The sequence below is a fragment of the Bubalus bubalis genome, chromosome 8 (genome assembly GCF_019923935.1).
Source record: "Bubalus bubalis isolate 160015118507 breed Murrah chromosome 8, NDDB_SH_1, whole genome shotgun sequence".
Lineage (NCBI taxonomy): Eukaryota > Metazoa > Chordata > Mammalia > Artiodactyla > Bovidae > Bubalus > Bubalus bubalis.
The window spans coordinates 99,268,397-99,283,754 of record NC_059164.1 but is presented as its reverse complement, the minus strand read 5'-3'; the positions used below and the strand labels follow the sequence as shown (position 1 = coordinate 99,283,754).

General features: G+C 42.2%; 1 protein-coding gene across 2 annotated transcripts in view; it reads left to right on the top strand.

Annotated features, from left to right (window-relative positions):
- The first annotated feature begins 9,393 nt into the window (after window positions 1–9,393).
- Window positions 9,394–15,358, top strand: part of MTPN (myotrophin) — a 79,444-nt gene continuing 73,479 nt past the window's right edge. The window contains exon 1 of one of the 2 annotated variants that reach the window (XM_044946911.2): window positions 9,394–9,816. In XM_044946911.2, coding sequence (XP_044802846.1) covers window positions 9,745–9,816 — 72 coding nt within the window. In that variant the 5' untranslated portion in view covers window positions 9,394–9,744. The remainder of the gene's footprint in view (window positions 9,817–15,358) is intronic. The other variant, XM_006041171.4, reaches the window with a different exon arrangement.

The window sequence follows — 15,358 nt, the reverse complement described above, 5'->3', positions numbered from 1 at the left end:
TAGTCACATACCCCTACCCAGTCACTGGGGGGCCAGAAAGTACTCCCAAAGGGGAAGACTGAGCAAGCAAGACCAATGACTACCACAGTCATCCCTGCTCATCAGATATTAGGTTTACTTTTCTTCCCATTTGCAAAATATACACATATTCTCTTCCAGAGAAATAACACAAAAAATTTCATCCTATCACAACATCAAGCTCAAAGTCCAGGATCTGATAGTAGTCAAGCCTAGATTTGTATCTTCTCTGGATCTAGAGACATATGAAGAAACGTTTGCACCACACCCCTTACCTAATAGATAATGACAGAGGAGAAACTGGGTAACTGCCATAAACACTCCCATTTGAAATGGAGAAAAACAGGAGAGATAGCAATCAGTGTCCGGCAATTGTGGAATCCTACCAGGCAGACAACTGCAAGGGTGTTGCCTCCCAGTCTTTCCACTAGGGTGGGGGATGTTACCTGTTAGGCCCCAGTTCTGATCCATGGTACATTCCCCTCCCCCACTGCATTGTTTTTTCTCAGATCCTTAGCTCCATCTTCTACCTTCGAAGGAAGGTCTTTTCCTTCATTCCCCTGTGCCCTATAGACGTTGTTCAGTCGCTCAGTCGTTCAGTTGTTCAGCCAACTCTTTGCAACCCCATGGACTGCAGGATGCCAGGCTTCCCTGTCCAACTCCTGGAGCTTGCTCAAACTCATGTCCACTGAGTCCAAGATGCCATTCAGCCATCTCATTCTCTGTCATCCCCTCCTCCTCCTGCCTTCAATCTTTCCCAGCATCACGGTCTTTTCTAAGGAGTCAGCTGCTTGCATCAGGTGACCAAAGTAATGGAGCTTCAGCTTTAGCATCCGGTCCTTTCAACAAATAATCAGGACTGATTTCCTTTAGGATTGACTGGTTTGATCTCCTTGCAGTCCAAGGGACTCTCAAGAGTCTTCTCCAACACCACAATTCAAAAACATCAATTCTTTAGCGCTCAGCCTTCTTTGTGGTCCAACTCTCATATCTATACATGACTACCAGAAAAACCATAGATTTGACTATACAGACCTTTATTGGCAAAGTATTGTCTCTGCTTTTTAATATGCTGTCCAGGTTTGTCATAGCTTTTTCTCCAAGGAGCAAGTGTCTTTTCATCTCACTGCTATCACCATCTGCAGTGATTTTGGAGCCCAAGAAAGTAAAGTCTGTCACTTGTTTCATTTCCCCATCTACTTGCCATGAAGTGATGGGACCAGATGCCATGATCTTAGTTTTCTGAATGTTGACCTTTAAGCCAACTTTTTCACACTCCTCTTTCACTTTCATCAAGAGGCTTTTTAGTTTCTCTTCACTTTCTGCCATAAGGGTGGTGTCATCTGCATATCTGAGGTTATTGATATTTCTCCCAGCAATCTTGATTCCAGCTTGTGCTTCATCCAGCCCAGCATTTCTCATGATGTACTCTGCATTTAAGTTAAATAAGCAGGGTGACAATATACAGCCTTGACGTACTCCTTTCCCAATCTGGAGCCATTCCTTTGTTTCCTGTCCAGTTCTAACTGTTGCTTCTTGACCTGCATACAGGTTTCTTGGGAGGCAGGTAAGGTGATCTGGTATTCCTATCTCTTGAAGAATTTTCCACATTTTGTTGTGATCCACACAGTCGAAGGCTTTAGCATAGTCAATGAAGCAGAAGTAGATGTTTTTCTGGAATTCTCTAGCTTTTTCTGTGATATTTTTTGATGTTGCTTTCTCTGTGATGTTGGCAATTTGATCTCTGGTTCCTCTGCCTTTTCTAAATCCAGTTTGTATATCTGGAAGTTCTCATTCACGTACTATTGATGTCTGGCATGGAGAATTTTGAGTATTACTTTGCCATCATGTGAAATGAGAGCAACTGTGTGGTAGTGTGAACATTCTTTGGCATTTCAATGAAAACTGACATTTTCTGATCCTGAACAAAGAATAAGTCCTCAGGTTTTGAGCAGTTTTGTCAAACTACTTCCTGACCACAGAAAGGTGAGGACCAAGGGTCATTTTAAGTTTCACTTACAGTTTCCTTTAGTTCTCACTGGTAGATATTTTGGCACTACCCTAAAAATTTTAGTCATCTTCTTTATTTGACTCAAGTCATCTGAGACACAAATTTTTATATCTCTCTTGTGGGTAACTTGAGCCCATGAGGCTTTGTTAACAGGAAGACCTGGGCCAGTGTATCCAACTTACCGGGCACCACTTTAATCCACTCAGAGGTTTTAGTCATGAATGTCATATCCTTGTCATATGAATGTCATGAATGTCATATCCTTGATTTGATCCTTGACATAAGGCTGAATTCTAATTAGCCTTTGTTGCTCATCTCATTTAAAGATAAGAATCATTTGTATCTTCCAACAGTGCAAGTTTCCAAATTTCTGGATTCTTTATAATCACTTCCATTTCTAACTGTAAACTCAACAATTACTCTCTGGTTCATCTTTTCCTATAATGTCTTATGTAATCAGTAATTACCAACATTCGAATGTACCTAACAAACATATACAGAATATTTTATCCGACAGTATCAGAATACACATTCTCCTCAAGTGTACATGGAAAATTTTTTAGGATAGATCATATGAAAGTGTTAGTCACTCAGTCATGTCCAACTCTTTGCGACCCCATGGACTGTCGCCCACCAGGCTCCTCTGCCCATGGGATTTCCCAGGCAAGAATACTGGAGTGCCTCACCACTTCCTTCTCCAGGGTCTCTTCCCAACCTGGGTCTCCCACATTGCAGGCAGATTCTTTACCATATGTAAAGGGGAAGAAGCCCTTATGTAAGGCAACAAAACAAGTCTCAAAAAATTCAAGATAGAAATTATATCAAGTATCTTTTCTAGCCACAGTGGCATGAAACTGGTAACAGGAGGAAAGCTGGAAAATTCACAAATATGTGGAAATTTTTTTTTATTAACTTGTTTATGTTAATTGGAGGATAATTACTTCACAATACTGTGATGGTTTGTATCATACATCAACATGAATCGGCCATCGGTATACATGTGTTCCCCCCAAAATATGTGGAAATTAAACAACACAATTCTGAACAACCAGTGGATCAAAGAAGAAATCAAAAAGGAAATTTAAAATATCTTAAACCCAATGAAAATGGAAACACAACATACCACAACTTATGGGATATAGCAAAGCAGTTATACGGGGGACATTATGCAAGGTGAAATAAGTCAGACGGAGAAAGACAAATACTGTATGGTCTCATTTAAATGTGGGCTGAAAACTCCAGAAACAGTAGATAGGTGGTTACCAGAAGCTGTGAGGTGGGGGAAATGGGTGAAAGTGGTCAAAGAGTACCAAATGCCAGTTACAAGATGAATAAGTTCTGGAAAATCTAGTGTGCAGCACGGTGACTGCACTTAACGATACTGTATTGTATACCTGACAAATGCGGAGAGTAAATCTTCCAAATTCTCACCACAAGAAAAAAAGTAACTATGAAGTGACGGTTGTGTTAACGATACTTGTTGAGGCAATAATTTTGCAATATATACATGGGAAATCATCATGCTGTATATCATACACCTATTCAGTGTTATGTCAATTATATCACAGTAAAGCTGGAAAGAAAATAAATAAAAACATGTCCTTCACCTCCCCAACACCCCACTCCACCCTCACCAGGCAACACATAAAAATAGTTACCAACACATGCCACCAGCTTTCCATTTCCCATTCTCTTCCAACAGAGCTGCAAGTTTACGGCATACACTCATTATATGCTTCATCATGCTATCACAGGACATTGTTTTGCCAAATGTTTCTTTCCTGCGAATATGAATCACCAGCCATATGGCTTCCAATATCACTTCCTTTGTTGTGTACCACCTAGCCCCTAAATCAATGCCATCTATTGAAGACTTTTGTTCTAGTGATAGCCCACCACTGTCAGTCAAGATTGGCTCAGTGTTGCTGCGGTCATAAACACCACAATCTCAGTGGCTTGAAACAATGAAAGTTTTATTACTATTTTATTCATTATGGGGTGGCAGGGGAATTCTGCTCATCACGGTCGCTCAGGAATACGGCTGACGGCAGCCACTGTTTGGAATGTTGCTGGTTGCTGCGGGAGAGAGAATAGGGCCCTCTGAAGGGTCTTGCATTGGCAAGCCTGGAAGTGACTCATGTTACTTCTGCTCATAACTAATAGGCCAAAATTAGTTACATGACATTATCCAACCACAAGGAAGCCAGGAAGAGCAATTCTCTCTTGTGCCTCGGATGCCAGACAAAAGGAAAAATTGCTGAATGCCTGCCAAAACAGGTAACCAAAAAGCAATGAATATATTTGTGATAAGTGAGCTAAATTAAAAAAAAAAAAGTAGGTTATAGGCTAGACACGATTGAGGGACCTATTTAAAGTGAATAGTCTGGGAGGCATCTCTGAAGAAGTAACATTTGCGTTGAGACCTCCAAGTGAGCATGAATTAAGAGAACATTCCAGACAGGAAGCAATAAGCTTAACAGCCCTAGGCTGGAATAGGCTTGATTTTTACTGAAACTGCCAGAAGATGAGATCTATGAGAAACAAAAAAGTAAAGGGATGTGAGGGGAGTGTTATGGATGGGAGAAACCATCAGGGTCAAATCACAGAGGACCCTGAATGCCAGAGCAAACAAATAGAATTTATTCTAAAATGCAATAGGAAGTCACTGAAAGGTCTTAAGAAATGCATGTTTGATTTATATTTAAAAAAGTAACTGGCTCTGTGGTAAATTACTTGGAAAAGGGTGAGAGTGAAAACAGGGATGCCAGCTGGGATGCGATTGTAGCAGTGCAGGAGATGACAGGGTTAGGAAGGGCCGTAGCGGGGTAGTCAGCAGGAAAGATGCCAAGAAGTGAACCACTTAAGATATATTTTGCAGAGCTTACTGATGGATGAAATAAAAGAAAGGTTGGGAGCGGCAGGAGTAGTCTATGACTCGCATTGTCAAAGATGAACAAAGCAGGACATTAGTTAATGTGGTAAGAACAGATTTTTATTGGTAATAACTATTGCTGTAAGGAAAAAAGAGTCCAACATGAACTGAACAAAACTTCAGTTTGTACAGAGATGAATAGGTGTTTTAAAGAGAGAATGAGGGAAAGGCGGGGGAGTCAAGTCAGGGGAGTAAAAAATTACAAAAGATTAGTTAGTGTCAATGTGTCTGAGTCTTTCAATCCCATGCACTGTAGCCCGCCAGGCTCCTCTGTCTGTGGAATTTCCCAGGGAAGAATACTGGAGTGGGTAGCCATTAGGAGGGCATGACAACCCACTCCAGTATTCATGCCTGGAGAATCCCAAGGACAGAGGAGCCTGGCGGGCTACAGTTCTTAGGGTTACAAAGAGTCAGACTCAACTGAAGTGACTTAGCACACATGGACACAGTCAGTGTCAATGCAATTAGGCCAGCTGTGTCTGCTAGTGGTGATGACTGGAGTTAGGATTCTACCCACCTGCAGAAGCTGGGAGAGAGAGGTCCCAGTCTTGGGTGTTGACTGGAATAAACAGGGGCTTTGGCACCCTTGAATTTTCTCATCCAGGAACTTTAAGAGGATTGGGATTATTTTAGGATGTGGCCTCGAGAGGACCTATGTTCCTGTTCGAGTCTTTATAGACAGAGGTTGAAGCCTAGTCAAGGAGCTTCTGACTATAGTTTAGTCAAGGAGAGAAAATTTGTTGCTATGTTTTTGGTTTTAGTGGCAGGGTGCTTGATGATGTCATTCACAGAGAAGGGATGGTCTAGGGGACAACTAAATTTAGAATACAGAAGAGACCAGATCCTATTTTGGACACATTAAGTCTGAACCATTCAAATGAGTAAGAAGTTAAATATCAGAATGGATCACATAAGAGAAGTCTGGGCTAGAGATATAAATCAAGAGCTTTCAGCAGGATGTAACTCAGAGATCACAGAGGTGGGAGTTAGAAAAGACATAGGAACTTCAGGAGTTACCCAACAAACTCATCCTTGAGATTTGTTTCCAGAAATGTATCATCGTTAGGTATGTGAAATTGTATTTCTAATTGTCAGAAAGGAAAATTAACAGAATAACAATCAAGGTAGCTATTAAATATTTGGAGATTTTTTTCTATTTTTCTTTTGGTTTGAATCCTATCTCTATTTGCTACTGCTAAATCATAGGGCTTCCTGGGGGGTGTGAGTGGTAAAGAACCCACCTGCCAACTCAGGAGAGGTGGGTTCTATCCCTTGTTTGGGAAGATCCCTTGGAGGAGGGTACAGCAACCCACTCCAGTATTCATGCCTGCAGAATCCCAGGACAGAGGAGCCTGGCAGGCCACAGGCCATGGGGTTGCAAAGAGCTGGACACAACTGAAGCAATTTCATAGATAGCATATTCAAAAGCAGAGACATTACTTTGCCAACAAAGGTCCATCTAGTCAAGGCTATGGTTTTTCCAGTGGTCATGTATAGATGTGAGAGTTGGACTGTGAAGAAGGCTGAGCGCCAAAGAATTGATGCTTTTGAACTGTGGTGTTGGAGAAGACTCTTGAGAGTCCCTTGAACTGCAAGGAGATCCAACCAGTTCATTCTGAAGGAGATCAGCCCTGGGTGTTCTTTGGAAGGAATGATGCTAAAGCTGAAATTCCAGTACTTTGGCCACCTCATGCGAAGAGTTGACTCATTGGAAAAGACTCTGATGCTGGGAGGGATTGGGGGCAGGAGGAGAAGGGGACAACAGAGGATGAGATGGCTGGATGGCATCACTGACTCGATGGACGTGAGTCTGGGTGAACTCCGGGAGATGGTGATGGACAGGGAGGCCTGGAGTGCTGCGATTCATGGGGTCGCAAAGAGTCAGACATGACTGAGTGACTGAACTGAACTGAACCGAAGCGATTTAGCCACATATGCACAAATCATAGGTAATATATATGCATGTATTGAACACTGTTCTCATACACACTTAACATACATGGAAAACTGTACTGAGATAGGTTAAAAAACTTGCCTGAGGTGACACAAAATTAATATAGTTTGGGTCCTTTATTAAAACTAAGCATTCTGGTTCCAGTCTGTTTTCTGATCCCCTATTCTCTACAACAAGCCTGGAAAAGTAGCTTGGTTTATCATTTATCAGTTTCAGTTCAGTTCAGTCGCTCAGTCATGTCCGACTCTTTGCAACCCCATGAACCGCAGTATGTCAGGCCTCCCTGTCCATCTCCAACTCCTGGAGTTCACCCAAACTCATAACCACTGAGTCAGTGATGCCATCCAACCATCTCATCCTCTGTTGTCCCCTTCTCCTCCTGCCTGCAATCTTTCCCAGCATCAGGGTCTTTTCCAATGAGTCAGCTCTTCGCATCAGGTAGCCAAAGTATTGGACTTTCACCTTCAACATCAGTCCTACCAATGAACACCCAGGACTGATCTCCTTTAGGATGGACTGGTTGGATCTCCTTGCAGTTCAAGGGACTCTCAAGAGTCTTCTCCAACACCACAGTTCAAAACCATCAATTCTTTGGTGCTCAGATTTCTATATAACACAACTCTCACATCCATACATGATCACTGGAAAAACCATAGCCTTGACTAGACGGACCTTTGTTGGCAAAGTGATGCTTTTTAATAAGCTGTCTAGGTTGGTCATAACTTTCCTTCCAAGGAGTAAGCATCTTTTAATTTCATGGCTGCAGTCACCATCTGCAGTGATTTTGGAGCCCAGAAAAATAAAGTCAGCCACTGTTTCCATTGTTTCCCCATCTATTTGCCATGAAGTGATGGGACCAGATGCCATGATCTTAGTTTTCTGAATATTGAGTTTTAAGCCAACTTTTTCACTCTCAAGAGGCTCTTTAGTTCTTCTTCACTTTCTGCCATAACAGTGGTGTCATCTGCATATCTGAGGTTATTGGTATTTCTCCCGGCAACCTTGATTCCAGCTTGTGCTTCATCCAGCCCAGCATTTCTCATGATGTACTCTGCATATAAGTTAAAAAAGCAGGGTGACGATGGGTCATAAGTAATAGACTATATATATATACACATACATATAATTGTTCCAATAAGAGTTTTTATTATCTCTCTCTGTGTTGATATGTGCACACCTGGATCATTAGGGTTTAAGCACAATTCACCTAGTGGCTGTGCCCCAGGTTATTACAGTCAGTCTCTAGGAAAAGTGGAACTGGTTTTGCTAGAACGGTCCTGAAGCCTCAAAGCAAAAGAACAAAAATTCTTAAAACAAAATTTTTTTAAAAATACAAATTGCACCGGTCAGTTAAGTTTGCTCTGCTCTATGGCATCAAACTAAAGTCTTAAGTCTCTGGACAGCATTTGCCAGTTGGGGAGATGAGTCAGTTTTCCCTCCATAGAACATTATGTGTAGTATTGACACACAGCATTCATATCGTTGTCTTAAGTATGGAAGAGTTCCTTGAGGGCAGGAATTGTTTTATGCCAACCCCCCCCCTTTTTTTTTAATCTCCTTGGAAGAAAAGTTATGACCAACCTAGACAGCATATTATTAAAAAGCAGAGACATTAATTTGCCACCAAAGTCCATCTAGTCAAAGCTATGGTTTTTCTAGTGGTCATGTATGGATGTGAGAGTTGGACTATAAAGAAAGCTGAGCGCATAAGAATCGATGCTTTTGAACTTCGGTGTTGGAGAAGACCCTTGAGAGTCCCTTGGACTGCATGGAGATCCAACCAGTCTATCCTAAAGGAAATCAGTCCTCAATATTCATTGGAAGGACTGATGCTGAAGCTTAAACTCCAATACTTTGGCCACCTGATGCAAGGAACTGACTCGTTTTAAAAAAAAAAACACTGATGCTGGAAAAGATTGAAGGCAGGAGGAGAAGGGGACGACAGAGGATGAGATGGCTGGATGGCATCACCGATTCAATGGACATGAGTTTGAATAAGCTCCGGGAGTTGGTGATGGACAGGGAGGCCTGGCGTGCTGCAGTCCATGGAGTCGCAGAGTCCGACGCGACTGAGCAACTGAACTGAAGCTTTTTTTTTTAAAAGTATATTCTCTGTGCCCAGCAGAACCTGACATGTAGTAGGAGCCCAAGGATGCTCGATAGTGGAGGAAGGAAAGGAAAGATCAAGGGAAGGAAGGAGGGAAGGAGGGAAAAGAAAAGGGAAGGAATTCAATTTCTATTGAACACTTAGAAAGTAAGCAGGGTGCGCTCCGACATTATGAGTTGTTTCTTTAAGTTTTTCCCATTCACGCTGCGCAGTTCCTCCATTAGCGCTATGGCCCTTCTCGACCTCCAACCCAGTCGTCTAGTCTCCTAGACACGCCCACTACTCCCCGGCCCGCGTCCCCCCCCACCCCGCCGGCGGCTCAGTCACTGCGTCTGCGCACGCGGAGCGCTCCGCCGCGCGCCTTCGGGGCGGGGTCCTGAGCAGGGCGTTCCGCCGCGGGGAAGAGGAAGAGGAAGTTGGGGGACGGTCCTAGCCGGGAGTGAACCGGAAGTGCAAGCGCTGCTGCTTCTCCTCGGCCAGGCGGAACCTGCTCTGCTGGGCCCGGTGGCCGCAAAAAAAAAAAAAGAAAAAAACAACTTTTCTTTCTCCCGCCCTAACGGTCGCCGTGGCCAACTGCCTCGCCCGCCTGGCCGCCTACCCCGCCTTCTCTTCTGTGCGGCTACCGCGCGGCCCTGTGTCCCTCTCGCCCGGCGGTATCCGCTTGCCGCTGCCACCGCCTCCTCGTCTTGCTGTCCGGCCAGCCGGCCCGCCCCGCTGCAGTGATGTGCGACAAGGAGTTCATGTGGGCCCTGAAAAACGGAGACCTAGATGAGGTGAAAGACTATGTGGCCAAGGTAAGTGGGGGAATGAGTGGAGTCGGCGAGAGCACGGAGGTGGGATGGAGAGGAGGCTGAGGAAGCGGGGGCGACCTCCTGGATGGAGGTGGCGCGGAGAGAGTGGGAGGCCGGGAGGGTCTAAAGCCGAAAACTGAGTCCACAGAAAACGGTCGCGTTCTGGGTCAGATAACTGCCGTGGTGACACAGGGTCTTGCCTTCCTGGCTTCTCGGGGGAGGGCAGAGTGGGTGACCAGCTCTTCTAGAGTCGCTTATGAGCATTGAGGACTTGAGTTCGGCCCTGTTCGACGCCAGCATTACTTCCAATCTTTCTTTGGATGAGGTAATTCTCCATCTTGGACCTGCCCACTACTGAACGAAGTAACTTAAGTGATTAGAATCAGAGTAACGTTTTCTATTTAACTTTGGGCCTGTTACGAATTTTTAAAGTATTCCTTGACCGTGGAAAAAAAAGGAGTACCGAAAATAGCAGTAGTTAAAATTCTGAAACTTGGTGTCACTTCTCTGTGAACTCTTAACTTTGGGTGTGGCCTCTTTCCTCTCCCCCGCTGCAACGAATAACTTAATTTGCTTCCAGTGGTCAAGTTGTCAGTTAGCATCTGGGAGTGTTTAAGATACTTGAGCAGTTTTCAAACCAGCGGGTTAACTTCAGTGATTCCATCTTTCTCCTAGATTCCATCAGAAGTGCTTACATGTGTAATAAAAAGTAATGTAGTTTAGTCACAGTACATTTAGAGGGAAAATCATGATGAAGAAAGCTAATCTCAAACCTAAACCCAAGTGTGAATCCATGTTGTGATGGAGTGGTAAACTTAAAATTCCAATGGCCTGCCTTTGGACCCTCAAATTACGCCTTGTGTAATTATGAGAGAACTTATATGTGATTCTAACATGGTGATGATCTAAAAAGAAATCTTCCAAAACAAAATAGGACTTTATTACATAAATATGGAGCACATGTTGTTTCTAAAATGTATAACTTTGTGACATGATCATGGAGGGCATCTTGCTCAACGTCTAAAAGCTTGAGAATCTGATCCAGCTTCTAGTTCTTCAAAGGCTGTGACCACTGGTATAGGATGCTGTGTTTCTGCTTCACAGTGGAGTGTTAGAAGCAAGTAAGCAAAAGCAGAGTTTCTTAAAACTTAGAGGATTGTGCAGGGCAAGCTACTGTTAGTTTTTACTCTATTTAATACCATTGCAATCTAGACATTCCGCATGCAGATTATCTTCTTAGTCCTTTGAGATGGATTTTTAGGATACTGTTAACTGCCTTCAGCTAGTGGGAGTCTGAAACCAGTCTTTTTGGATGTTTCAATGTAAGGTTAAAGGAAAGAAGTTACTGGGAACTTTTCATGGTGTGATTCCAGTGGTGAGACACTGCATGCAGTACTCTGGAAGTGAGTGGGCTTTTGTTTTTCTGCTAATGGTGGCACCTAGTTTATTTTATGTTCTTGAGATTTGAAAAGTTAAGGACTGAGCTTGCAGCTACAAAAATAACATGCTTTACATAGTGTCTTCCTGTTACATTATCCTTGTGCATCTTGTGAAGTAAATCTTTCTATTGGTCCCATTTTACAGATAAGATTACTGAGATACAGGGTGCATATGGGGGGGAAAAAAAATCTAGTTACAGAGATAACAAAAGGAAGGCAGAACTAAACTGCTGACTCCCAGACTTAGACTCCTTCACTGCTCCAGAGTCTCACAATCTAAACTGTAATTGTGAAAATTTATGATACCAAGATCTCTAGCAGGACATTTCCAAGGTCCACATGCAGGCAGATTATGCACAGTTTTCAGTCTCACAAAAACATTTGTGTAAAAATAAGTGCTAGTAACAATGGATTGATTTGTTTTCGGTTTTTAAGTTAGGTCAGTCTATTCTGTTTAATTTTGATTTTTCCCTAATACTACCATACTGCCTACACTCATTAACAAAAAAGATGTGCATAAGAGGGAAGGATAGACATCAAAAGAAAGTATTAACTGATTTATGCAAAAAAAGTAATTCTTTGAACAGATCATGGAGCTTTTTCTTTTCTTAGTTTTTATTGAGTAAAAACTATGAGACTGTTGAGTCTCTTAAAATACCTTTTGCTTTGTTAATGAAAAATGATAAAAAACAAAACAGCCAAAAACTAGCCCTCCATTTTTCACTGACTGAGCTCTCCTATTGTGCCTTTTTATATTTCAAGTCCTCCTAACATGGTTTCTTCTGCCCAGCCTCCATCTTCCCTGCTTATTCATAGATTGACCTTTTTCATCTGGTGGGCAGTCATTATTATTTTCTAAGTTTATGTGATCTGCATTTATCTGAGTTGTGTACAGAGAAAGTACATAAAGAAACATGTCTTGTTATCTAGTTTTCCTTCTAAGGGGTGAGCATCTTTAAAATACTCCCCTGAGTATACCTGTGAAGATCTCTCACATTGTTAACATATAAGAATGGACCTGTAGGTGAAGCAGTTTAGTATTTTTCCTTAAAATTAATGTTTTAAAAAGCAATAATTGTACTTTTCTACTGACTTCTGTACAGAAGTCTGGAGTATGGATAGGCATAAATTGTTGGCTTGGGGTGAATTCTTGAATTCTGAAAAATAAATTCAAAGTTCCCAAACCACTGAAAATTATATGTTCCTAAATGAAAAAAGCAACATATAAAGAAAAACAGATTATTCCATGTTACATGCTTATCTGAATCATCATTAAAACAGTATCTGAAGCAGTTTGGTTTCTTGACTATAAGAAACTAAATATAAAGACTATATTAATTCTTCCATTTTTATTGGGCACCGTTCAGGCCCCCAGCACTTTGCTAATCTTGGCATGATAGTGATGCTCAGAAAATTTAAACATTAATGTTCAGCTGACCTCTGGAAAAAGCATTCATACTGATAAGGTAGCATGTAGATTAAAAGTAACATCTCACATATGACAATTTGTTCAGTTGGAAAACAAGCGAAAGACACAAAGTAGGATATTCATCAGCAATGGTGGTAGTAGTCACTGTCTTTAGTCTGTGTGATTCATCTGAATGCCTTATTTTTGCCTTCCATTTCTGCCTTTATGTTAATTTCTCCCATTGGAGTTAATTCAGCCTTCATTTGAGCTCCAGACATAGTAAATAACTGCATTCAGATAAATCCTGAATGTTTCTATTTTTCTTGTCCACCTTCTAATGACTTCATGACCCACCCATTTGCCCAAACTAGAAATTGGGGAATTTCCCCAACTTTTTGAGTGGTATCAAGACTACCTTATTTCTTAGTTCCTTTCTCGTAACATCACTACTTTAAATTAATTGCTACTTAACCACCTGGACTATATTTTCCTTGACTGTAGTTTCTCTCTCGTCCCTGGTCAGCTGGAACATCTCAGCTGGAGGAGTCTCTGTGTAATAGGAATCTGAGCGTCTTTTTCAGCCAACCTCCTTCGTTACCCTTATACTTTTGTGATTCCCCATTATTGATTTTTAAAAGGGCCAACTCCTCCTTGGTTTGGCATCCCAGATCATGAAGATCTGGCCTATGCTGGCCTTTTTAAACTCTCCTCTCTACACGTACTCTGTTCCAGACCTCGCCAAGCTGTTTCTTACTTGTATATTGTCTTCACCTGTGATCTTTCATCCTTCTTGACCAAGTCAGCTCACCGCAGTCCCTAAGTCCTACCTGGTGAGCTATTTATCCTCTTAGCTTAACTACCACCTCCTCCAGAAAGGCATTTTGACTTCACATGGAGTGCTGCTGCTTCTACTGTTTCACTTACCAAATTGCTATGATTTTGTTTGTGTGTCTGTCTGTAATTAAAGGCTGTGAGCCTCTGGAGGATAGATACATATATCCTTTTTCATCTTTGTATCTCCAGTATGGTGCCAAGGAATCTCACACATTAAAAGCATATGTTCCAAATAAATCCTTTATATTCTTAAGTTCACTGTAGTTTTAACATCCTGCATTAGTTACGTAATAATAATTATCATTGACAGGATGACTTATTTTGGCAGGTACTGGAAAGTACTCTGAAAGAGTTTTACCTCAATTTTTATTTGCCTTTTACCACAGCATTTCAGTATAGGTAATTGCATTCCCATTTTAAAGATGAGGAAATTGAAGCTAAAGAGAAGTTAAGTAATTTAACAAGATCACAAAATAAGTAGCATACCTGGAATTTAAACACAGAGCTGTCTCTACAGCCCATATATTTTTCACCGGATCGGTCTGCCATGAAATGGTTATCTGGCTTCTTAGCTCACAGTAACTTACTTGCGTGAGCACCTTAAGAAGATGAGAAAGGGGCTTGCAAGAGGCAAGCACTGCTGCTGCTGCTAAGTCGCTTCAGTCGTGTCCGACTCTGTGAGACCCCAGAGACGGCAGCCCACCAGGGCCCGCCGTCCCTGGGATTCTCCAGGCAAGAACACTGGAGTGGGTTGCCATTTCCTCCTCCAATGCATGAAAGTGAAAAGTGAAAGTGAAGTCGCTCAGTCGTGTCCGACTCTTAGCGACCCCATGGACTGCAGCCCACCAGGCTCCTCCGTCCATGGGATTTTCCAGGCAAGAGTACTGGAGTGGGAAGAGGCAAGCACAAGTTACTTGATTGTGAATAAGGCGATGGCACCCCACTCCAGTACTCTTGCCTGGAAAATCCCATGGACGGAGGAGCCTGGTGGGCTGCAGTCCATGGGGTCGCTAAGAGTTAGACAGGACTGAGCGACTTCACTTTCACTTTTCACTTTCATGCATTGGAGGAGGAAATGGCAACCCACTCCAGTGTTCTTGCCTGGAGAATCCCAGGGATGGGGGAGCCTGGTGGGCTGCCGTCAGTGGGGTCCCACAGAGTCGGACACGACTGAAACAACTTAGCAGCAGCAGCAAGGATATAGTAAGACAGCTATAGTTTTTTAAAATTTTAACTGTTTACTTTTAAAATTGTTACATTTGGAAATAATTAGCATGGCGACTTCTCTGTAAACTTTAAGTCTTGTCAGGTGCTATCTTTCTTAAAGTGTTGCTAAAGAAACTGATGGCTTGTGGAAACGTGTGTGCGTGCATGTGCGCATGTTCAGTTGTGTCCGACTTTGCGACCCCATGGACTGTAGCCCGCCGGGCTCCTCTATCCATGGAATTTTCCAGGCAAGAATACTGGAGTAGGTTGCCATTTCCTACTCCAGGGGATTTTCCTGACCAGGGATCTGACCTGCGGCTCTTGCATTTCCCGCATTGGCAGGCAGATTCTTTACTACTGTGTCACCTGTGAAGCCCTCATAGTCACACATAATCTTATCATTTGTATTAATAATTATCCTATAGAAAAGTTAAGTTGTGTCTGTTTGCTTTAAGAAGAAACAAAAGTTAACTGAGGTATTGCGATTTCTATTCAGAATGGTTTAAATAAATGGCATTTTTTCCAAAAAGTATGTTCTTAAAACTTTATTTGAATACTGTGAAGCCATGTAGAAGTGTAACTGCTTTTATTTATCACATCAACCCATGAACATAGTTAATTTGTTAACCCAATATTAGAGATTTTAGAGATGAAGAAA